The sequence below is a fragment of the Oncorhynchus mykiss genome, chromosome 9 (genome assembly GCF_057628025.1).
Source record: "Oncorhynchus mykiss isolate SJ-2025 chromosome 9, ASM5762802v1, whole genome shotgun sequence".
Lineage (NCBI taxonomy): Eukaryota > Metazoa > Chordata > Actinopteri > Salmoniformes > Salmonidae > Oncorhynchus > Oncorhynchus mykiss.
In genome coordinates, this window is record NC_143030.1 from 17,330,301 (window position 1) to 17,355,041 (window position 24,741).

Genomic DNA, 24,741 nt, shown 5'->3' on the forward strand with positions numbered 1-24,741 from the left:
GCTAAAAAAACAAGTTATTCTTAACACAAGGTTTCTGAGAACAGGCCTCAGCGATATGCAAATCTACACTAGTTTCAGAGAAAAACAGAAGCTGTCTCTCTGTGTCTCGCTATCATACTCAGTCCCTTTTCTCACCTTTTCTCACAGACACGGGGCTGCGGGTTTTGGCAGAGAGCTAGACACAGACAGAGGCCTCAGTATTCAGCCATACAGTGAGCATAAGTACAATGGCACGTAAGCAAATTCATAACAACATAATCAATAGTGGGGTTCTTTAGAAGACCCCCAAAATCAACTTCAACCCTACAAATGTTTACTGTTAATTTCTGATTGTTTATTTCGCTTTAGTTTATTATCTATTTCACTTGCTTTGGCTATGTTTCCCATGCCAATAAAGCCCTGAATTGAATTGAGAGTGAGACAGAAATAATTAGCTCTGACTAAAGGGGGAAATTAAAATTTACAAAACGAACAAACATTCTAGACGTAATTCAATGAACGCTCTAGCCAGTCACACTGCGTTAAGTTCGCACCTTAATAAGAAACAACAGAGAGAGTAAGAGAGAGATAGACAAGAGTTTTAAACCCTTTATTATCAAGCCCCTGAACAGGAGAATCAGTTAATCTAATATTCACTACAATAGAGATTTAGAAACACCCTACATCTTCAAAGATTTCATAGAAAATGTAGCTAATTACTGACTTACTGAGTGTCGGATCTACAGATTAGCAATGCTGTTTATTGTTTGGCAAACAGCCCCAATCAGCTGGACAGGTTTATGATAGGTTGATCAAGCGGTATGTGCAACCTAAGAGCAAACTATCCCAATGAAATCTATCCAATGATGTTAGGGGCAAATCCTAACTTCCACTTTAGTCAAATGTTCACTATGTCTCCTATTGACATCAATGCATGAATAAATGAAAATGTAACCCGGAGTAGAGTTTATGATTCTCACCTAAATACGTATTACATGCTAGTAGGAAAACAACAGATTAATACCAAGGAACCTATTTTGATTCATTGACATACAGTACATAGATAATAATTAGTGATGATTAACAATATTCAGTATTTGACATAAGTGAAAATATATCGTGATGAATCTGAGATTACAACAGTAAAGTCAATAAATATATCATGATCAAATCAGAAAATAGCATTATAAAGCTTCACTCTAGTGTGGTGACCTCTACCACAGTTTACACAGCTCTGAAGTATCATGACTGTGCTGATAACAAACCCCAAACTCCTTATAGAGGGGTTGAGTGAATGTTGTCTGAACTCTATGGAGGAGGGTCATTGTGTCAGAAACACTTGATGAATTTGAACATGCAGTATAAGATTAAAACATTGTTTTATCAAAATATATTTAATTCCTTCAATCTCCAAAGAGCAACGGTGAAGGAATTATATAGCTAAATATCTATTCTTTGAGGGGGGAAAAGCATGGGGATTTCTACCACAGTTTATGTCAAAGCATAATCCCAGGATAGAGGGGCTGAGTGAATGTTGTCTTGGCTCTGTGGAGGAGGGTCATTGTATCAGAAGAGACGCTGTAGAAGGACAGAGTACCTGCCTCGTGATTCAGGTACACTCCTACTCTGGAAGACAGAGGGCCTGATACTTTAGTCATAACAGTATTGTGGTAGAAACTATCATCATTGCTAGCGCAGTTTAAAGTCCAGGACGTTTCATTTAGCCAGAATAAGGAGTCTTTAGCTGACCCTCTAATGATGTCTTTATAGGAGACTGCTGTATGAACATACTGAACACTCCTCTCAACCACCCAGTAACAGTGTCCAGACTGGACCTGGATGGGGTTGTCACCTTTCTGTTCTCCTCAAGACAGTTTGTGTGCTGTGTTTGGGTCCAGTGTGAGCTGACAGGAGCCTAGGAGAAGAGCAGAGCAGAGACCAATGACGGGAGATAGATAGAACAATAAGTTAACTTGGTCCCACTGTATTTGAAGTGCATCTTAAGAATGCTTCAAGAGTGCTGCATAAATGGGTCACAAGTCATCTATAACCGTATTTCATGGTCTATAATAGATTAATATATGTGAGCAAATAAATGTATGGTTATGTCACTAAGTTATACCACATAACAGTTATAGATGATTTGTGAAAAATATATGTAGCGCTTAGGAAGCCAATATGAAGACTTTTTTAAGCTTTCATAAGATGCACTTCAAATAAAGTGGGATTGTTAAGTCAAATACTGCCCTGTCTCTGATTATAGCCGAGTAGAGATTCTAGCAATATCAGATAAGCAGCTAACTAGTCTGACTATATCTACTATTGTTATATATTTACATGTATATTTTAGCGTTTGTGAGGAGTGTCAGTAAATAGACAGTTAGTTACTTCAGGATAAAGAGCACACAATTAAATAGAACAATTGAATGTATCTCTGTGATAAACAGACCCACATTTTAAGAACTGTTCTCTGGTCTGCTTTGAGAGTCAAGGATCATAACACCTCCACATTACCCGACACTTTACACCAGGAATGGGCAACTTTTATGGGGGTGGGAGCCACAAAACACTGGAACTCATCATGAGGGGGCGCAGTGGCTTGTCGGTCTGTGTAACCACTCCGAACCCCCCAACCCCACCCCTCACTTGGGAGCAAAACATTTCTTAAGCGGACCCCCCTCATGACAGCGAAAATGATTATTTATTAATTTCCTGCAATGCTGCATGATACAACTCCAATGTTGTTGTGTTCAAACAAGTTTGCTGAAATTCTACACATTTTGCCATGGGGCAGAGAGAATATTTTGCAATTTTATACCTCATTTCAAACAATTCTACACATTTTGCCATGGGGCAGAGAGAACATTTTGCAATTTTATACCTCATTTCAAACAATTCTACACATTTTGCCATGGGGCAGAGAGAACATTTTGCAATTTTATACCTCATTTCAAACAATTCTACACATTTTGCCATGGGGCAGAGAGAACATTTTGCAATTTTATACCTCATTTCAAACAATTCTACACATTTTGCCATGGGGCAGAGAGAACATTTTGCAATTTTATACCTCCTTTCAAACAATTCTACTCATTATGCCATGGGGCGGAGAGACATTTTTTCAGTTTTACAGCTCATTTCCTGCAATTCTACACATTTTGCAATAAGGTGAGGCAAATGTTTGCAATTTTTTATATGATAACTGATGATCAATGTGCCTCATCCCGGTCAGTAATGCTTACTACAAGTTGAGATAGCTGGCTGCTAGACTAACTTACCAATAAATACATAAAATATCCGACATGGGATAATTGAGTGACTGCTGATGCACAACCAAATGTATAAATGGCACCTTCTGTTTTCTATTATTCTGAATCTCAACAGTAAATTGAGACCCCGACTGAGTCCCCCCCATAATAAAAATAAACAATTTATTTTTTATTTGTCTGCGGGCCGCCAGTTGCCCATCATTGCCTTAGAACCACTGCAATTTGCATACCGACCCAATAGATCCACGGATGATGCAATCTCCATAGCACTGCACACTGCCCTGTCCCATCTGGACAAGAGGAAAACCTATGTAGGAATGCTGTTCATTGACTACAGCTCAGCCTTCAACACCAGGTGCTGTATATAGCCTCGTTACATCTGTTGTATTCAACACGTGACAGACTCTCCAGAGGGTGGTGCGGTCTTGCCCAACGCATCACCAGGGGCACACTGCCTGTCCTCCAGGATACCTACAGCACCCGGTGTCACAGGAAGGCCAAGAAGATCATCAAGGACTTCAACCACCCGAACCACGGTCTGTTCACCCTGCTAGCATCCAGAAGGCGAGGTCAGTACAGGTGCTTCAAAGCTGGGACCGAGAGAAGGAACAACAGCTTCTATCTCAAGGCCATCAGACTGTTAAATAGTCACCACTAGCCGGCCTCCGCCCAGTACCATGCCCTGAACTTTAGTTACTGTCACTAACCATAATCTACCCAGTTACTCAACCCTGCACCTTAGAGACCGCTGCCCTAGGTACATAGTCATGGAACACTGGTCACTTCAGTAATGTTTACATACTGTTTTACACCCTTCATATGTAAATACTGTACTCTAGACAACACCTATCCTATATAATAATTGCTGTACAAATACTATTCTATCCTACATATTCTACAAATAAACTACATATTCAATCCATATATTCATGTCCGTAATGTCTATACGTCCCATCATATATTTTTATTTATATTGTGCTTTCCGACATTCCTCATCCTAATATTTCTATATTTTTTATAAAAAAATTAAAACACATATTTGTGTGTATTGATTTGTGTTGTTAGATATCCCTGCACTGTTGGAGCTTGGAACATAAGCATTCCTCTACACCTGCAATAAAATCTGTTTAATATGTTTATGTGACCAGCCTGTTGGAGCTCCTTCAGAACCTTCTCTCTGTCCTGGACTCTCTGCTGGAACTGCTGACTCATCCCCAACTGGCTCTGTGGAGAAACACTCTTCATTGACCAATCAAGCTTTATTGGTAGAAACTCTTCTAATGTCAATGTTTTATGTCAAAATAATATGACACCATATGGCACAGCCAACAGTATGCTAATATCCTTACAAACATACAAAGTCATATTATCTATGTTGTTAGTTCAATGATTATTGCTTTACAGTACATGTATCAGAGAGCGCAGACTGAACTTTGGACTCGTAAAATGAGATGATGGGGTTTGATAGCAGCAAATGGTGATACATTTGGAGAATCTTTTTCATGTGAATAACTAACTGCATATGTTCTCTCATATTCAAACAGCCCTCCCATATTATCTTAAATGATTTGTTCATCTCCAACAAGTTGTTCTGGTCTTACCGGTTTCTCAGTTCTCTCTGCTGCAGCTGACACTGCATCATGGTCTTTATGTTCATCCATAACACACAGATAACAGATACTGTTGATCAGTACGACAGTAAACCTCCAGCAGTTTGTCATGATGAGAACAGATGTGCTCCTGTAGTTGGGCGGTGGCTTTGACCAACTTGTGCTTCTTAAGTCCAGGGATTTCATAGTGAGATTGGAGGTGAGTCTCACAGTAAGACACCAGACACATCACAGGACATGAGGGGTTTCTGGTCCCAGTGCAGAAATCACAGGCCACATCTCCAGGTCCAGCATAGCACAGAGCAGGAGTGGGAGCAGCCTGGAGTCCTGTCTTCTTCAGTTTCGCCACCGCCTCAGCCAGCATGTTATTTTTCATCAAAGTTGTCCTTTGGGTGAAGGTTTTTCCTGCACTGGGGGCAGCTGAAGACACCCTTCCAATCATCTTGATCCCAGCATCCCTCAATACAGCTCCAGCAGTAACTGTGTCCACATGGGGATGGTGACCGGCTCCTTCAGTAGATCCAGACAGAAAGAACAACAACAGAGCTGGTCCTGGTTCAGCAGACATCCTTGTTGAGCCATTTGGACTGTTGATTACTCTCACACAGACAGACGACACAGAGACTCTGATCAGTTTGGATTGATAATGACAATGGAGTAGGAAAAAGCATAAACAGGTCAGAGAGACTGAGAGAAGAGAGTGTGACATACAGACAAAGACAGAGACAGACAGAGACAGAGGGAGACAGAGGTGTCTTGCAGCCCAAACATCTGAGGGGGAACAAAGTACATGAGGAGGCTTGAGGGAGTTCTGGAGGGAGCTAGGCCGTCAGTTCGGAAGGTGGAGAATTTAGCATGTTTCAAACACCTGAATCTTATTTTTCCTGAAATCTAGAGCCACACTCGTTATGTTTAATTCTATTTCAAAAATGTCAATTTTTCTGCATATTTAAGCATAACTCTTAAACTGTCTGTACCCTCCAGACTGGTTGTTCTTTTTATAAAGAAACTAAATGCCCTTCTCTGCATCTCTTCTAAAATCTGGGCATAAGATTGAAAGGAATTATTTAGTACCTTTAGTTATTCCTTGCTTTTCTAAAGTCCACCAACCTTGCCAGCAGGCATGCCAGCTAATATAGTATAGTTAGACAAGCTAGCTACTCTAGAAATGGCTTCTTAGTAGCTAGCTATGAGGTTGGGAGATTGGGAACCTATCTGGGCTAGCTAAATTCAACTCTATACAATTGCTAGGTTGCTAGTATTATTACAGAGGAACAACAACAAAAATTCAACAGGATAAATCTGTGCCCCCCATGGGCATGACTCCTCTGGAGAAAGATGAGACTGATCAGTTTTGTTTTCTCAGAAGAGGTTGTGGGAGGGGTTTTGCCAGAGGGCGGGGTTAGAGGGAAAGGGGGAGGAGAGAGCGATAGAGAGAAAGACAATCTAGATTTAAACCCTTTAATATTAACCTCCTAAACAATAGCACCAATTAAATGTATCTATTTTTCACTCTATATAGAGGATTTTAAACACCATACATTTGCAAAAATTTGATAAAAAATTAAGCAAGTTACTGAGTGTCAAGGGATTAGCAATACTGTTTATTGTTTGGTGAACAGCACCATCGAGTGGACAGGGGTATCGAGAGCATCACGGCCTGGGACGGCAACCACACCGCCGCTGATCGCAAGGCTCTACAGAGGGTGGTACGCTCAGCCCAACACACCATCGGGTGCTCACTGTCTGACCTCCAGGACACCTACAACACCAGGTGTCACAGGAAGGCCAAGAAGATCATCGAGGACTTCAGCCACCCGAGCCACGGCCTGTTCTCCTGGCTTCCATCACTCAGATGCAGGCAGTATAGGAGTATCATGGCAAAACAAATCACAGTGATCACATAAGACTTTTGTCCATACAAAAAAACATAGGTCGCTGTGTGCTTCTTTGTCAGTTCATCAGAATTATTTTATTTTTGCTGGTCACCACTGAAACACACCAGTAGTCATCTTGTCCGGCCATTGACCTTTCACATTTGGGCCTAGGGTCACAGGCTGTTGTCGTGCCCGGGTGTCCAGGGGAGGTGAGAAGGGAAGAGCAGGCCTCTCTCCTGGGCGTGGTGTCTCCAGCGGTCCTCGTCTCCCTTATGGGTCAGGTACTGGCAGCCCATCCTCTGCTCAAACTCCCTCAGGTCACACCACAACTGGAAGTCCTGGGGTGTTAAGGTCATGGTTTTGGTTAAGAATAGGGTTATGGTAAATGGTTAGGACAAGGGTTGGGATAGGGTTAGGGTAAATGGTTAGGAGAAGGGTTAGGATAGGGTTATGGTAAATGGTTAGGAGAAGGGTTGGGATAGGGTTAGGGTAAATGGTTAGGAGAAGGGTTGGGATAGGGTTAGGGTATGTGGTAGAGTTATGGCTAGGGTCTCTTGGTCCTCCCACCCCTACGGGTGGTCAGCTCCCGCTCAGCCCAGTCAAATCCCTTCTCTGTCCTGATACACCAATGGTGGAACAAGCTTCCCCATGACGCTAGGAGAGCAGAGTCCCTGGCATCTTCAGAAAACATCTGAATCCCTACCTCTACACACAGTATCCTAAATAACCCCCCAGCCTGTCAGTGATTGTCCATTCATACAGGTTGAGGTCTCTTACCTGTAGCCAGGCGTGTCCCAGGGCCTTCCCCACGCTGAACCTACGTCTCACTGACACCTGGAGAAGGTTGTTGATCAGACTCACCGCTACAGAGACAGAGAGAGAGACAGAGACGAGAGAGGCAATGTCAGCCCTGAATGCTGATTCATTGGCCTCTGCTCCCCGCCTTTGACAAAACACTAGGAGAAACCTCTGCTCACCCTCTAGTGAGATGTTAGACCAGGGCAGGCAGTGTGCAGACTCACCCTCTAGTTAGTTGTTAGACCAGGGCAGGCAGTGTGCAGACTCACCCTCTAGTGAGATGTTAGACCAGGGCAGGCAGTGTACAGACTCACCCTCTAGTGGGATGTTAGACCAGGGCAGGCAGTGTGCAGACTCACCCTCTAGTGGGATGTTAGACCAGGGCAGGCAGTGTGCAGACTTACCCTCTAGTGAGCTGTTAGACCAGGGCAGGTAGTGTACAGACTCACCCTCTAGTGGGATGTTAGACCAGGGCAGGCAGTGTGTAGACTCACCCTCTAGTGAGATGTTAGACCAGGGCAGGCTGGGTGCAGACTCAACCTCTAGTGAGATGTTAGACCAGGGCAGGCTGGGTGCAGACTCACCCTCTAGTGAGTTGTTAGACCAGGGCAGGCTGGGTGCAGACTCACCCTCTAGTTAGTTGTTAGACGAGGGCAGGCTGGGTACAGACTCACCCTCTAGTTAGTTGTTAGACCAGGGCAGGCTGGGTGCAGACTCACCCTCTAGTTAGTTGTTAGACGAGGGCAGGCTGGGTACAGACTCACCCTCTAGTTAGTTGTTAGACGAGGGCAGGCTGGGTGCAGACTCACCCTCTAGTTAGTTGTTAGACCAGGGCAGGCTGGGTGCAGACTCACCCTCTAGTGAGATGTTAGACCAGAGCAGACGGGGGTACATGAAGCTAGCGTTGGTGATCTGCTGACTGATGTCCTCATCCTCGTTGAAGGGGAATGTTCCGCTCAGGCTGACGTACAGGACCACGCCCACCGCCCACATGTCCAGCGAACGGTTGTAACCATGGATACTGATGACCTCGGGCGCCAGGTAGGCCGGCGTGCCCACCACTGAGCGGCGGAAAGACTTCTCGCCGATGATTCGGGCGAAGCCAAAGTCACACAGCTTAACCTGAGAGGAAGGAGGAGAGGAGTCAGCGTAAAGTCTGATGTGGAAGGATTATTAACCAAGTAGAGAATCTCACAGACAAACTGAGGGAGATTGACATGTGTACACACACCGACCTGAGGGAAAGGATCTGGGGAGGCCACCAATACATTCTCAGGTTTCAGGTCACAGTGAGCAATGTGTTTGAAGTGCAGGTAGCGCAGGGCCTCTAGAATCTACACACACACACACACACACATATGCAGCAAATTATGACAGACAAGTATTATAAAAGTACTACTTTTCCCCAGAACTACTTCAGTACCGCAGACCGTTGAAGAAACAATCAGTGTTCCCTTGCTACGTGACCAGTACCTGTGTAACCAGGAAGCGTGTCGTGCGCTCTGGCAGACGGCCCTTTTCATTGGACAGAATCATCTCCAGCATGTCTCCGTGGAGCTTCTCCATGACAACAAAGACATGCTCCAGGGTCTCAAACATTCCCTCCAGTAGAACTACACCCAGGTGAGACAGATTCTGGACACACACACACACAATGGATTTTTTTATTTATTTAACCTTCATTGAACTAGGCAAATCAGTTACAATGACGGCCTACACCGGCCAACCCCAGATGACACTGGGCCAATTGTGCACCGCCCTATGGGACTCTCAAACACGGCCGGTTGTGAAACAGCCTGGATTCGAACCAGGGTGTCTGTAGTGACGCCTCAAGCACTGAGATGCAGTGCCTTAGACCGCTGCGCCACTCACCCACACCGACCTGTAGAATCCATGTTCATTTCAAATACTCTAACTCCCTGTAATACAAATTGAATCCAAACACACAGATCTAGAACCTTCACCTGTAGAATTGCCTGCTCGTTCCTCAACTGTCTCTCCTGTTTGGTAGGGAAACGGGTTTTGTCGATGACCTTGATGGCCACTGGGTAACCAGACTGTCTGTGGGTGCCTGGGGACGAGAGTAGACTCTCAGCTAGCCATCTAATACAATGATAATACAGTATATCATCTGAATAGAAGAAACTAAATGTTCCTAACAGGTAACAGTATAGAAAGGATCTCTTCTAGTGTAACGTATCGTATCTAGAGTGATGTCAAACCCACCTCCATACACCACTCCAAACTGTCCTGAACCAAGCACCTCATCGGTGAAGATCTGATACACTGAACTGATGTCCTGAAAGACACACACACATAAATACACACACACACACACAAACACACATGTACAGAGCACACAAATACAGTGTTAGTTACTCATCTATCCATTTCAGACAAACGCAACGAGTCTTTGAGAGTTCATACACAATATAGATCCATTACCCTCCATCCTACCAACCCCTCCCACTTACCGGTTTCTCTCCACTCTGGGGTCCATGGTCTATAACAGAAAGAGTATTCTTTGATCAAAAGTTACGGAATATGAGTATGGACATGAACTAAATCTAACATCCCTTATGATGACAGCTTTACTTCAAAATCTTTATGCAAACCATGTGAGAGACCATCCCTTGGCATGTCACAGAGATATGGAGAGTTTGGCCAACAGTGACACAGGATGCCATGGTGGAGTGTCGGGGTGCTCACAGAGGGTTCAGACAGAAACCTCAATGACCAAATTGTCTAAATACATTACTCGGATGTCACTCATTTGCATGTCTCAGAACAATACGACACCACAGAGTTTCTAAACCCAGAGGTGCAACATTGTGAGACTACCGACATTTGCCAGACAGACCACGCAGACCAGGCTGCGTTTCAATAGGCCGTGTTCAAGAGGATCAAAAACGCAATGTATAGCAGGGATAAATCGTGACTGACTGACTGATCTACAAATAATAACGAGTCGTTATTTATGATGAGGTGATTTGTAGATCAGTCATTCGACAGTCACCTGCAGTCGTTTTGATGCTCTCGAACACGGCCATTGAGAGAAGTGACACATGCTTCCTTAATTTAAAATGTTCTCAAAATCTAAAAGGCATGACCTAGATTCCAATGTCTTACGTAGTTGAACATGTTATTAAGGTTTGCCGTGTTCGCGGTTTTCCTGTACATTGTTCTACTTTGAAAACGATATCGCGGGTGAGCATATATGGGTTGCGGGTTTTGGGGCTAATTCTATATTGCACTGCGGCCGCCACGGCATCTCTTTTTTTTTTAATCATCTATGAATTTCACTGTGACCAACTGCTGCTGACTACCAGGCTGTGAGGCATATGAGGCAGTCTGCTGTTGAGAGTTAGTGAGTGGTGGCGGGGAAGGAGCTTCATGTACAGTCAGTGGAAGTGAGGGGTGAACCGGGGGGGAGTGTGTGTGGTACATTCGAGAGAGTGTACCGCATCATGAATTCAACAACGAACAGCAGCGCTAGATTGCTACACACTTCTCCCTCAAAATGATTTGCTTCTTTCTTTGTATCCTGACCGCCCCCAGTTCTACCAATATTTAAAGCCAACACAGGAAGGGAGAGAAACTGACAAATAATCGTCCAATAGTTTGAGAGAGGATCGAACAATGTGCTTCCTCTGTGTATGTATCCAGCTAACTAGCGAACATTGGGCAGAAAGTTGAAGTCAGAGGAACGAACCGGTTTGACGCGCCAGTTTACTGTCAAGATACGATTCTACTGTCAGAATGCCAGGTAAATGGGCAAAATATGGGCGAAAATATCGCAAAGACTGGGAAAGAGAACGGGATATAAAGGAATAGACTAAGAGCACCCCAGGAGATGACAGACAAGCTTACGGTGTGTAACGTTATTGCAAAAAAAAAAATCGAGTCCATCACGCCGATCTTAATTCTCATGCACAAACGGAGAAACAAGAGAAATGCGGCTCCATTTTCTAATGCAAGAACATTGTCTGACACAGGGACTACATTTGTACGAGAGAATAACACAGTTAAACGATCAGTTACAGATGGCTGCACATATTACATGTCGCTCCAGCATTGCAACTGTGGATCACCTGGGATGTGTTGTTGAAGACGTAGCTAATAAAGGAATCAATATCCACAGAACAAAATGCACAGCGCTCATAAATGCATTTATAGGGCCTGAGCTAATAAAGGACATTGGGAATGAGTCTTACTCGTTGATTATTGATGAAAGTCACAAGCAAGAAGCAACTGTGTGGTGATAATATACCACACAATAAACTCTCAAATCATAAGCACATTTGGAGAAATAATCAACATTCCAGCTGGTAATTCAATGACCATTCCTTTGCCTTGTTCCAGTTTCTTGATGAAAATAAATTGCCCATTGACATCTATGTCTGTTCCTCTACTCTCTGTCTCTCATGTGGTGATGGGGAATGGCAGCAGCAAACAGGCATGGGGATCACCAGCATGTACCTCCTTAGGCCCCTCACTGGCTGGAACCCTTTTGTTGAGGGTCCCCACCTCTTAACCATTCACTATCAATCACAAAGGGAGAAATGCGGAGAAGCAATTTGACCGTATTGAGATTGTCATTATGGAGAAACCTATTGAATAATTGTGCTAACTTCTCTCTTGCTGCTGAAAAAATAAATGCCGTAGTTTTCTCAGGCCTTATTTTACCTCGTAAAAAAAGTGACATACTAACGTTTTCATTTTCATCAACAACTTTATATGGATGGAGTGCATTTGATTTGACGGCCTTTACATGTGCAGTTCGCAGCGAGTCGACCGTTAGACCCGATGACATGTTTATGCACATGAGTTTAGCTAGCCAACGTCGCCATGACATCGCCTACAAGTGTTATCGGGGATTCTGCCCGTGTTCATACTGTACTGTCTTTGACTACACTTCTACCACAGTCCAAACATGCTAGCTAACTCTCTGACTCACCATGTCCCTGTTTGCCCGCCTGCCCGCTGCTCTGGACGGGCATCAGAGCCTGGCGTACTGCGGTCTCCCAGGCCTGCCCGTCCCTGCCCGCCAGCACACAGTATACCAGCGTGCCCGTCACCACCTCGAACGAGTGCGCACTGTTGTCTGGCAACAAGGGGCCAGACAGCTGGGCGGGGCCTCGCACCTGCAGCACGTTAGACAGAGGAAGCTCCTAGAGATGGAGGGAGGGAAGACGGAAAGGAGAATGGATGAAAATGTAAGGAAAAGGCTGAGACATGGGATACTTTTATTTAACTAGGCAAGTCAGTTAAGATCAAATTCTTATTTACAATAACGGCCTACCCCGGCCTAACCCAGACGACGCTGGGCCAATGGGACTCCCAATCACGGCCGTTTGTGATACAGCCTGGAATCAAACCAGGGTCTGTAGTGACACCTCTAGCACTGAGATGCAGTGTCTTAGACCGCTGCGCCACTCGGGAGCCGAAAATAAGGAACGGTGGAAGACAGAAAAAACATTTGTTGATGTTGATATTCTATTTGGCCACTAGAGGTCAGTGCCTTGACTGGCCTTGGTTTAGTAAACGCTAGATGATCTAGGCAAGTCAGTTAAGAACAAATTCTTATTTACAATGACGGCCTACCAAAAGGCATCTTGCAGGGATGGAGGCTTGGATTAAAAATAAATTAAATAAAAATATAGGATAAAACACACATCACGACAAGAGAACACTACATAACGCAAGACCTAAGACAACAACATAGCATGGCAGCAACACATGACAACACAGTATGGTAGCAACACAACATGGTAGCAGCACAAAACATGGTACAAAAATTGTTGGGCACAGACAACAGCACAAAGGGCTGCGGTAGATATCTCAGATAGGGGCAGTGAGGTCTGAGGCTAAGCAACAACCAGTGACCTACCTTGTAGTACTTGGTGCTTGTCTCATTCTGATACAGAGTAATATTCTTCCAGTCCAATATCCAGTAATGACGTTTCCTCTGGGGGGTAAAAAATATATATTATTGAGTGCTGCCTTATAGGGCTCCCAATCACATCCGTTTGTGATACAGCCTGGAATCAAACCAGGGTCTGTAGTGATGCCTCTAGCACTAAGATGCAGTGCCTTAGACCGCTGCGCCACTCGGGAGCCCTCTTGTTTTAGGCAAAGATCCAAAACATCCACATCAAATGAATATTTGTCTTGATGAAATAACATGGAAAACAACCAGTTTTCATTTACCATCCTTACAAACCACTTAATGTGAATGTGCATTACTGTATTGTATATAGGCTGGTCATCTAGGTTAGAACCTGTAGACTTTCCATCACCATGAAGAAAAACAATGTTCAATACAGTAACTGAGTACATTGAGACAGCAAGTGGTTTGTGATGTGGCTCAGCATGGTGCTTGCAATGCTCGGGTTGTGGGTTCGATTCCCACGGGGGACCAGAGTGAAAACGTATGCACTCACTGCTGTAAATTGCTCTGGTTAAGAGAGTCTAGTAAAATAAATTAATAGACCATTTCCGTTCACATAGAAATAAGTTAAATTTACAAATACATGGATTTTATATTTTGCACTGGGCCTTTACTGGTCCTGTATTAGCAGACCGATGTAGACGTCTTCAGCGCGGGCAAAACAAATGTTCTTCTGCATCCCCCCTCCCCCCTCCGCAGCTACTGTGTGTGTTCTCACCAGAGTGTCGGTGTTGGTGTGATGCAGTAGCCAGCCCTCTCTCAGGACTCCACTGGCCCTTCTCTTAGTGTGACAAACTGATTGGACCACCCGCATCAGAGGAATATAACTACTGAAACACGGACTGGGAGAGAGGGGGGGGGGGGAGGGGGGGGGGGAGTGGGAAGGATGGAGGGATAGGGAGGGGGGGGTGGTGGAAGGGGAGGGGGAGGGAAGGATGGAGAGATATGGAGGGATAGGGAGGGATGGAGGGATGGAGGGGGGAGGGATGGAGGGGGGAGGGATGGAGGGGGGGTGGTGGAGGGGGAGAGAGGGATGGAGGGAGAGGGAAGGATGGAGAGATATGGAGGGATAGGGAGGGGGGAGGGATGGAGGGATAGGGAGGGGGGAGGGATGGAGGGATGGAGGGATAGGGAGGGGGGTGGTGGAGGGGAAGGGGGAGGGGGAGAGAGGGAGAGGGAAGGATGAAGAGATAGGGAGGAGGGGGTGGAGGGGGAGAGAGGGAGGGATGGAGGGATAGGGAAGGATGGAGGGATAGGGAGGGATGGAGAGATAGGGAGGGATGGAGAGATAGGGAGGGATGGAGGGGGAGAGAGGGAGGGATAGGGAGGAGGGGGGGATAGAGGGATAGGGGGGAGAGGGAGGGATGGAGGGGGAGAGAGGGAGGGATGGAGGGATAGGGAAGGATGGAGGGATAGGGAAGGATGGAGAGAGGGAGGAGGGGGGGAGGGGGAGAAAGGGAGGGATAGAGGGATAGGGAAGGATGGAGAGATAGAGAGGGAGGGACAGAGGGATAGGGGGGAGGGACAGAGGGATAGGGGGGAGAGGGAGGGAGGGGGGAGGGATAGGGAGGAGGGGGGAGGGGTTGGAGGGGGAGAGAGGATGGAGAGATATGGAGGGATAGGGAGGGGGGGTGGTGGAGGGGGTGGTGGAGGGGGAGGGAAGGATGGAGAGATATGGAGGGATAGGGAGGGGGGAGGGATGGAGGGATAGGGAGGGGGGAGGGATGGAGGGAGAGGGAAGGATGGAGAGATATGGAGGGATAGGGAGGGGGGAGGGATGGAGGGATAGGGAGGGGGGGAGGGGTTGGAGGGGGAGAGAGGATGGAGGGATAGGGACGGATGGAGGGATAGGGACGGATGGAGGGATAGGGAGGAGGGGGGAGGGATGGAGGGAGAGGGAAGGATGGAGAGATAGGGAGGGGGGGTGGAGGGGGAGGGGGAGGGAGGGAGAGGGGAGGATGGAGAGATAGGGAGGGGGGTGGAAGGGGAGGGAAGGCTTGAGAGATAGGGAGGGAGGGGGAGGGGGGTGGAGGGAGGGATGAGGGAGGAGAGATAGGGAGGGGGGTGGAAGGGGAGGGGGATGGGGATGGAGGGAGAGGGAAGGATTGAGAGATAGGGAGGGAGGGGGAGGGGGTGGAGGGAGGGATGAGGGAAGGATGGAGAGATAGGGAGGAGAGGGGCGGATGGAGGGAGGGAGAGGGAAGGATGGAGAGATAGGGAGGAGGGGGGGGGCGGATGGAGGGAGGGAGAGGGAAGGATGGAGGGATAGGGAGGGGGGATGAAAGAGGGAGAGAGAACTATTACAACTTCAGTTGACATACACTGATGTACTATACTCTATCATAAGTAAGTAATCATCAAAACTCAAAGTGGAAACATACTGAACTTTACATCCTATCAAAGCCCAGCATTTTATCCCTCTTACGTGATTGGTGGCTGTTGTCCCACCTCCTTGATCTCAGTGAATGGGTCCTCAGTAGACGGCTCATCGTCATGGTCTTCTAGTGATGTCATACTGCATCTCATATCCTCCTCCTCTGTGTCGTCCTTATAGCCCAGACTGGACACGGAGTCTGTGTAACATCTTTACTGCATCAATACTAAACCACAACACTAAACCACAACACTAAACCGCAATACTAAACCACAACACTAAACCACTACACTAAACCACTACACTAAACCACTACACCGCAATATTAAACCGCAACACTAAACCACTACACTAAACCGCAACACTAAACCACTACACCGCAATACTAAACCGCAACACTAAACCACTACACTGCAATACTAAACCGCAACACTAAACCACTACACTGCAATACTAAACCACAACACTAAACCCCAATACTAAACCGCAATACTAAACCACTACTAAACCGCAATACTAAACTGTCACTGAATAAGTAAATACAGTACACAGTGAATTACATATGCCGTTTTTCTTTCATCTTGAAAGCATTAGGAATAGTTAACATTTAAGGCCATTATGTTTGTCATTGTCTCGCACCTCCTTCCCCATTGGCGTTCGTCCTCACTCCAGGACAGTCAGCGGGGACCAGGGAGGACTCACAGCGACGATGGCAGTTCAGCTTACAGTCTATATATATATATATATATATATATATATATATATGAATGAGAGAGAGCGAGAGATCAACTTCAGTACATAGACTACTGACACAGCTGTAACACAAGATCTGGAATCTGACCAAGTGATTGACATACCTGCTTCAGAAACGTATGATTAGAAAAAGCATCATACATGTATTTAGTACCCCAGTGACCAACCTCCCAATCTGAACTATGACCTTCAACCCCTGACCTCAGGCCCCTCTCACCGGAGCACTGCAGGCCCTGACGGAACAGGCCCTTAAGGAGGTGGTAGCAGTGTTGGCACACGGTGGGCTTGGTGTAGCTGTGGATGTGGAAGGTGTGTGGCACCCTGGCCCTGCCCGCCACGCCACCCTTTCCCTGGACCACCCCCAGCCACACCGGTTGATCTGCCCACGACGGAGGTCTGGGCCTGGGCTTGAACATACTGATCTGGAAGAGGGAGAGAGAGGGAAATGGAGAGAAGGGGGAGAGAGAGAATAACAAAGATTTCATGTCAGATTTTAGAATCACACACATAAATGTCACTTAAACAGCGGAATGGATTCAGGCCCATAATGACTGGTGCTGACCTCCTCCATACTGCCCCCTGCAGGTGTGGAGAGGGAGTGTGTTCGGGGCCTGGCAGGGGGGAATAAGGACAGGCTGGGGCCACACACACGACGGCGTGCACGGCTACAGTCACTAGGCAACTGCAGCGCACAGCGCTTATGAAAGTCTAACCCGCAACCTACAGAGACGAGAGAGATGTGAGACATAATTAAGACAATCTATTTAGGTAAAATGGTAGATGCGACAAAGAATTAAACACAATTCAACATGAAATAAATAGTGAAGTTTCTTACTGCGATTAATGACATGAAGGATCAATTATTACTGTATCTACTTCCTTACCGTCACATTTTAACCCTTGACGTACCAACCCCCACAGCATCTCCCCACAGTGATGACAGAAGGTGGGGGTGCGATATGATTGGACAGCCAGGGAGTGTGGGTGGATCTTTATCCCCGTCACAGTAGCTGATCCTGAGTCAGATCATAAAGAGCAGATATTCCATTACTTTATCTGGACACTTAACGTACTACATTTCAGTACATTCAATGAACCATATGTGGGCCCTGGTCATAAGTAGTGCACTACAAAGCTTGCCATTTGGGACACAACCCCGGTCTGACCTGAGAGGATGATCTCTATGAGGTCGCCGTCCAGAAGTGCATCCTGGTCCGTGAGTCTGTGGAGGAGGTGTTCCGAGCCTGTCTGGTGTCTGAACAGGAGGACCTTCTCCCCAACACCCACCACACTACAGTCTGGAGCCTGCAGGACACAGAACATGATCAATCAGTTAGTCAATAAATCTATACATCAACTGATCGATCAATCAAGGCAGAGCAGGAGAGACAGATTATAGAGGAGGTCTGTCTGGTTAGCATCATCGAAAGCATGCAGACAGACATTGGCATTGAGGGAGGGGTAGGCCATTATAGAGAGAGACTGGTCACAGAACAATGTGAGCGCTGTCGTTAGGGGCGGCATGTAGCCTATTGGTTAGAGCGTTGGGCCAGTAACTGAAAGGTTGCTTGATAGAATCCCCGAGCTGACAAGGTAAAAATCTGTCGTTCTGCCCCTGACTATGGCAGTTAACCCACTGTTCCTAGACCAGTTAACCCACTGTTCCTAGGCCGTCATTGTAAATAAGAATTTGTTCTTAACTGACTTGCCTGGTTAAATAAAAGGTTAAATAAAAAAAAAAAAGAAAATAGATTTTCAAATGAGATGGAAACAAGTGTGAGTGTGTGTTTGTTTGGGTGTTTGTTCCTATAGACAGGAGAAGTGCAATGATCTGAGAGATACAGATTATTCACACAAACCGCATACAAGTTCTCATACAAAGACTACACGGGCCAACTGACCTGCTGCCTGGAAACAGTCAGAAGATCAAAGGATAAGGGGGCTGATTTGAGCGAGACAGGCACGGCGGTGTGTGTGTGTGTGTGTGTGGAAGGCTGTGGTTGGAAAGTTAGCTGCAGACACAGCTAAACCACACGGCAGCCCCTCTGGCTGATGAAGTAACATGGCCATCTCTCACAGAGGTAAGGTAGAGACAGAGGGGGGGGGGGGGGGGGGGGGAAATAACTGTAAAAATTGGAGATAAACATAGACATGTATTTTCCCAAGGGTGCGGAGTGAACCAGGAACAACCTGAACTCAAGTCTATTTATTCATATACAGTATACATGAATTGGCATAAACACTAGAACAACAGCCCCCCTGGTCTCACTCTTAACGACACAGAAATAAAATGCAATGCAGATGACCTGGTGCTACTGTCCCCCACAAAAGAGGTGTTACACCAACAATTAGATCATCTGCAAACAGTTGTCAGACCTGGGCCCTAACAGTCAATCTCAAAAATACTAAAATTATGATTTTCCAGAACCGATCCAAAATATTCATTTTTACTGGGCTCTACTCATATACAACACATATCTACACATATTTAGGAATAAGAATCCGCTCCAGAGGCACATTCAACCTGGCTGTGAAGGAACTGAAAGACAAAGCAAGGAGTCCTTTCTATGGCATTAAAAATATCTATTAAATGAAACATACCAATTAGGATCTGGCTCAAAATATTCAACTCAATAATATTACCAAATGCACTATATTCAAGTGAAGTGTGGGGTCCGCTTACAAAAGAAGAATTTGACAAATGGGACAAACACCCAATTGAAACTCTGCAAGAGCATCCTCAGAGTACAGAGAAAAACTCAAAACAACGCATGCAGAGCAGAATCCTCAGATCCTCAAAAGGTTATACAGCTGCACCATTGAGAGCATCCTGACTGGCCGCATCACAGCCTGGTATGGCAACTGCTCGGCCTCCGACCGCAAGGCGCTACAGAGGGTACTGCTTTTGGCACAGTACATCACTGGGGCCAAGCTTCCTGCCATCCAGGATCTCTATACCAGGCGGTGTCAGAGGAAGGCCCTAAAAATGGTTGAAGACTCCAGCCACCCAAGTCATAGACTGTCCTCTCTGCTACCGCACGGCAAGCGGTACCGTAGCATCATGTCTAGGTCCAAGAGGCTTCTAAACAGCTTCTACCCCCCAAGCCATAAGACGACTCCTGAACATCTAATCGAATGGCTAGCCAGACTATTTGCATTAAGACTGCATTGTTGGTTAAGGGCTCATAAGTAAGCATTTCACTGTAATACCTGTTGTATTTGGCGCATGTGACTAATAAAATTTGATTGAATTTGAATCAGCCCAATTCCTAGTTCTGATTATTATCCTAAAAAGAGACAACAAATGTTATTCACCAGCCAGCTGGTTCTGAGGCTCGGTTCACTAACCACTACCAACCCAACAAAGCCTCAGGCACTCAGAATCTGGCCCAACAAAGCCTCAGGCACTCACAATCTGGCCCAACAAAGCCTTAGGCACTCACAATCTGGCCCAACAAAGCCTCAGGCACTCACAACCTGGCCCAACCACAAAAAAATCGAAGTAAACCTTAATGCTATTTGACCACTGCGACTGAAAACCGAGGAAAACACTATGTACAGACTCAGTTAGCACAGCACTGTCCATAGACCGGTCGTCGCAGGCACATCTGGCTGCCCAGAGAGGACAGGATGTGCTCATTCTGCACCCAGGAAGAGATGGAGACAGCTGCATTTTCTGTCAAACTGTGACAGATATTCTGACATAAGAAATACATTATTCTCCAAAAATTATAAAAAACAATATGAAGAATTTGCAAAAAACTTAAATGATGAAGACAAACTTAAATACAAAACTTGGTGAAAAAAACTAAATGCTGTGTTTTAATCAGCCAAATGTGTGGCCTCCTGCCACAACCTCAGGGACAGAGAAGAGTGTGATTATTCTTTATTAATATGTGTTGAAATTGCTGTTAATATGAGTGACATTGTCATTTGTATTGCTTAATTACAAACAGTCTAGTATATGTTGGTCTTTGACCATCGTTGCTATATATTTACTTTGACATTGTGTTTTCTTTCCATGTCAATAAAGTATACTGAACTGAATTAACAGAGACAGAGAGAAACAGAGAGATGGAGAGCACGAAAGAGAGATTATAGCCACTGTATGGTATCACAACAATAGTCAGAGTAGTTGGCTAAAATAAAACACACAGGTCTGGGACTGAGTGTACAAAACATCAGGAACACCTGCTCTTCCCATGATAGACTTTCCAGGTTAATCCAGGTGGAAGCTATGATCCCTTATTGATGTCACTTGTTAAATCTACTTCAAGTCAATGTAGATCAAGGGGAGGAGACAGGTTAAAGAAGAACAATTTCCAAACCTTGAGGCAATTGAGACATGGATTGTGTATTTACAAAATACGTTTTTTATCCGAGCAGCTAATCGATCGCTGCAGCTGTACATAGCCCATCTACCTACCTCATCCCCATATTGTTTTTATTTACTTTCTGCTCTTTTACACACCACTGGGCCTTTTTCTTTGATGTTTTATGAGATTGGAGAACACATTGAGATGGATCTTAGACCATTCCTCCATACAGAATCTTTCCAGATCCTTGATATATTTCGTCTGTGCTTATGGACTCCCCTCTTTAATTCAAACGTAAAGGTTTTCAATGGGGCTGAAATCCTGAGACTGAGATGGTCATTGCAAAATGTTGGTTTTGTGGTCAATTAAACATTTCTTGGTGGATTCGGATGCATGCTTGGGGTCCTTGTCTTGTTGGAAGATTCATTTGTGGCCAAGTTTCTGCCTCCTGCCAGCAGCAACCAGGTTTTTGGCTAAAATGATCTGGTACTTGTTCTGGTAGAGTTCATGATGACGTCGACCTTTAAAAGGGCGCTAGGACCAGTGGAATCAAAACAACTTCATAACATCAAATATCCACCACTATATTTTACAGTAGATATGAGGTTATTTTCTGCACGTTGCATCAATCTTTCAATGCCAAACCTACTGCTGGTGTGGGTGGACAAATACCTCTATTTCTGTCTCATATCACCATAGCGCCGGTTCCAGTGCAGTTTAGCAAGCTCCAGAAGTTTACATTTGTTGATCACGCTAAATAAAGGCCTTTGTACTGGCCACCCCAGTGAAGAGCCTATTGCCATGGAGCTGGCATCTAATTGTAGATTAAGAGACTTGGTGACCCCAAGATGAGACCCAGTTCTGTATTTCTCCAACTGCCCTTGGACTTTTCCTTGCTTCCAGAACCATCTTCCTCACTGTGCGTGGGGACAAGATACACAGGCAAGTTTACCACTGTTCAAGTGGTTTTAAACTTCTTAATTGCCGCCTTAATAGTTGTAAGTGATATTTTTAGCAAATTTGTTTTGCCCATTGCCGGATTTATGAGGGTCACTAACCATTTTTCTCTCTTCGTTTGTGAGCTTTTTGCCTTTCCCCCAGTGTTGGAAAAAGCACCCATTTGTCACACTTGAGTAAAAGTAATTATAACTTAATAGAAAATGTGAAAGTCACCCAGTAAAATACTACTTGAGTAAAAGTCTCAAAATATTGGGTTTTAAATGTACTTAACTATCAAAAGTAAATTTTTGCTCAAATATAGGTAAGTATCAAAAGTAAATGTAATTGCGCAAATATAGGTAAGTATCAAAAGTAGAAGAAATGTATAAAACATTTCTTACATTAAGCAAACCAGATGGCACAATTAAAAAACAATGTTTATTGCCGGATAGCGAGGGGCACACTCCAACACTCAGACATAATTTACAAAAGAAGCCTGTGTGTTTAGTGAGTCTCCCAGATCAGAGGCAGTAGGGATGGCCAGTGATGTTCTCTTGATAAGTGTGTGAATAGGACTTTTGGGTGTCAGGTAAAATGTATGTAGTAGAAAGTACATTATTTTCTTTAGGAATGTAGTGGAGTGAAAGTGAAAGTTGTCAAATATAAATAGTAAAGTACAGATACCCCCAAAAAACTACTTAAGTACTTTACACCACTGCTTTCCCCGTGGTGATGAGTGACGAATGGATTTGACATGTGTGTTAACTCGTTTTTCTATACCCCAGTGGCACAGGAAACCATGGAAGGCCACAATACAGTTTCTTAAAAAAGTAAAATGTTAATGCAGATTCAATTTTGTTTGATTTCATCTCTAGGAATCTTTAGCAGTAGCAATAACCTTTACACCTTGCATTTTGGGGGAAAAAATGGTTACTTGGTAAACAAAATCTACTTTTCTATTTTAGCTTAAAATAATACAATTCTCTCATTTATTTTCAACATACATTATAGCTCAGTATTTGTATTATTTATTTGATGGTATTTTGTTCTCATCTTTATCAGGGGTGACAGTACTTTGTGAGGTGATTGCATGTAGGTCTATGGGTTTACCTTGCGTTCTATGATCTCTGCAGCCAGTCTCTTGGCATGGCAGTAGCTGAGCTGCCCCCCAGACACCCGAACCACCTCCCTGAAGAGGCCTAGCTGGAACTGGACCAGAGCAGTGCCGAGAGGAGCCTGGAGGGGCCCGGGGGCAGCGGTGTGGTGGGGTCGACCAGGGGTACCAGGGCTGGACTGGGTCATCGACATGCTGGAGAGAGAACCTACAGGTGCAGACACAGAGGGACATGGCAGAAAAGCAATAAACAATATGATTGATTGGTTTGTTAATGCATCAGACTACTGATTATTGTATATAGCACTGTTTAAATGAAAACTGGGGGCATGAATCTACTACACATACAACTGCATGTAGTAGCTGCAAGTGAAGACGTTTTGCTGGCACTTTAAGCTACGGAGAACATGCATCACTTCTTCAGCTTCCATTAACTTACAGTACATTAGTGATCATTGGTTTCCAAGAGTGAAACAAAAGCTTACTTGATATTCCAGAGTCCATATGGTCCAGCTTACACCTTCCAGGCCTGATCTCCTCTCCTTCAACAGACACCTTAGCATCCACTCTTAAAAGTACAGTTACTGTTGTGAACCTTTTGTTCACACTGGTGGGTTTGGTTTCCTCCTGTGAAGCTGTAGGCTTATAACAGTGACAGGAAGCCACTGAGAAACTCACCTCTGTGTGGTACATCCTCCACTACTAACACCCTCAGCCCAGGGTATGAATGAACACACACGTTTATGTGAAATAGATCTGGTACAGTGCCTTGCGAAAGTATTTGGCCCCCTTGAACTTTGCGACCTTTTGCCACATTTCAGGCTTCAAACATAAAGATATAAAACTGTATTTTTTTTGTGAAGAATCAACAACAAGTGGGACACAATCATGAAGTGGAACGACATTTATTGGATATTTCAAACTTTTTTAACAAATCAAAAACTGAAAAATTGGGCGTGCAAAATTATTCAGCCCCTTTACTTTCAGTGCAGCAAACTCTCTCTAGAAGTTCAGTGAGGATCTCTGAATGATCCAATGTTGACCTAAATGACTAATGATGATAAATACAATCCACCTGTGTGTAATCAAGTCTCCGTATAAATGCACCTGCACTGTGATAGTCTCAGAGGTCCGTTAAAAGCGCAGAGAGCATCATGAAGAACAAGGAACACACCAGGCAGGTCCGAGATACTGTTGTGAAGAAGTTTAAAGCCGGATTTGGATACAAAAAGATTTCCCAAGCTTTAAACATCCCAAGGAGCACTGTGCAAGCGATAATATTGAAATGGAAGGAGTATCAGACCACTGCAAATCTACTAAGACCTGGCCATCCCTCTAAACTTTCAGCTCATACAAGGAGAAGACTGATCAGAGATGCAGCCAAGAGGCCCATGATCACTCTGGATGAACTGCAGAGATCTACAGCTGAGGTGGGAGACTCTGTCCATAGGACAACAATCAGTTGTATATTGCACAAATCTGGCCTTTATGGAAGAGTGGCAAGAAGAAAGCCATTTCTTAAAGATATCCATAAAAAGTGTTGTTTAAAGTTTGCCACAAGCCACCTGGGAGACACACCAAACATGTGGAAGAAGGTGCTCTGGTCAGATGAAACCAAAATTGAACTTTTTGGCAACAATGCAAAACGTTATGTTTGGCGTAAAAGCAACACAGCTGAACACACCATCCCCACTGTCAAACATGGTGGTGGCAGCATCATGGTTTGGGCCTGCTTTTCTTCAGCAGGGACAGGGAAGATGGT

The 24,741-nt window shown here is 44.9% G+C and overlaps 1 protein-coding gene across 3 annotated transcripts; it reads right to left on the reverse strand.

Annotated features, from left to right (window-relative positions):
• Window positions 1–560: 560 nt before the first annotated feature.
• LOC110532933 (serine/threonine-protein kinase D3) lies at window positions 561–23,692 on the reverse strand. 3 transcript variants are annotated; one of them, XM_036987387.2, is made up of 19 exons: window positions 23,465–23,591; window positions 22,976–23,187; window positions 17,777–17,915; window positions 17,495–17,626; window positions 17,173–17,330; window positions 16,828–17,032; window positions 16,497–16,586; window positions 15,909–16,056; window positions 14,202–14,325; window positions 13,424–13,501; window positions 12,491–12,704; window positions 10,008–10,036; window positions 9,760–9,832; window positions 9,498–9,604; window positions 9,007–9,168; window positions 8,769–8,867; window positions 8,388–8,655; window positions 7,513–7,598; window positions 561–1,894 (listed from the first exon to the last, which is right to left on the reverse strand). In XM_036987387.2, the coding sequence occupies exons 1-19, from the start codon at window positions 23,481–23,483 to the stop codon at window positions 1,700–1,702; spliced, it is 2,538 nt and encodes an 845-aa protein (XP_036843282.2). In that variant the 5' UTR covers window positions 23,484–23,591; the 3' UTR covers window positions 561–1,699. The 3 variants fall into 3 exon arrangements, 2 of the variants coding, with proteins under 2 accessions (XP_036843282.2, XP_036843281.1); XM_036987386.2 differs by lacking the exon at window positions 561–1,894 and adding an exon at window positions 6,450–7,073 and having other exon boundaries at window positions 23,465–23,629; XR_016483108.1 differs by lacking the exons at window positions 561–1,894; window positions 7,513–7,598 and having other exon boundaries at window positions 12,836–13,501; window positions 23,465–23,692.
• Window positions 23,693–24,741: the final 1,049 nt, after the last annotated feature.

What these genes read in the sequence shown, in the direction of transcription:
- LOC110532933 (XM_036987387.2), bottom strand. An exon ending in GGACAACAGCCACCAATCAC is followed by an intron (nt 14,326 to 15,908) that starts GTAAGAGGGATA and finishes CCTCTCTCCCAG; the next exon opens with TCCGTGTTTCAGTAGTTATA. An exon ending in ACACCAACACCGACACTCTG is followed by an intron (nt 13,502 to 14,201) that starts GTGAGAACACAC and finishes TTTACCCCCCAG; the next exon opens with AGGAAACGTCATTACTGGAT.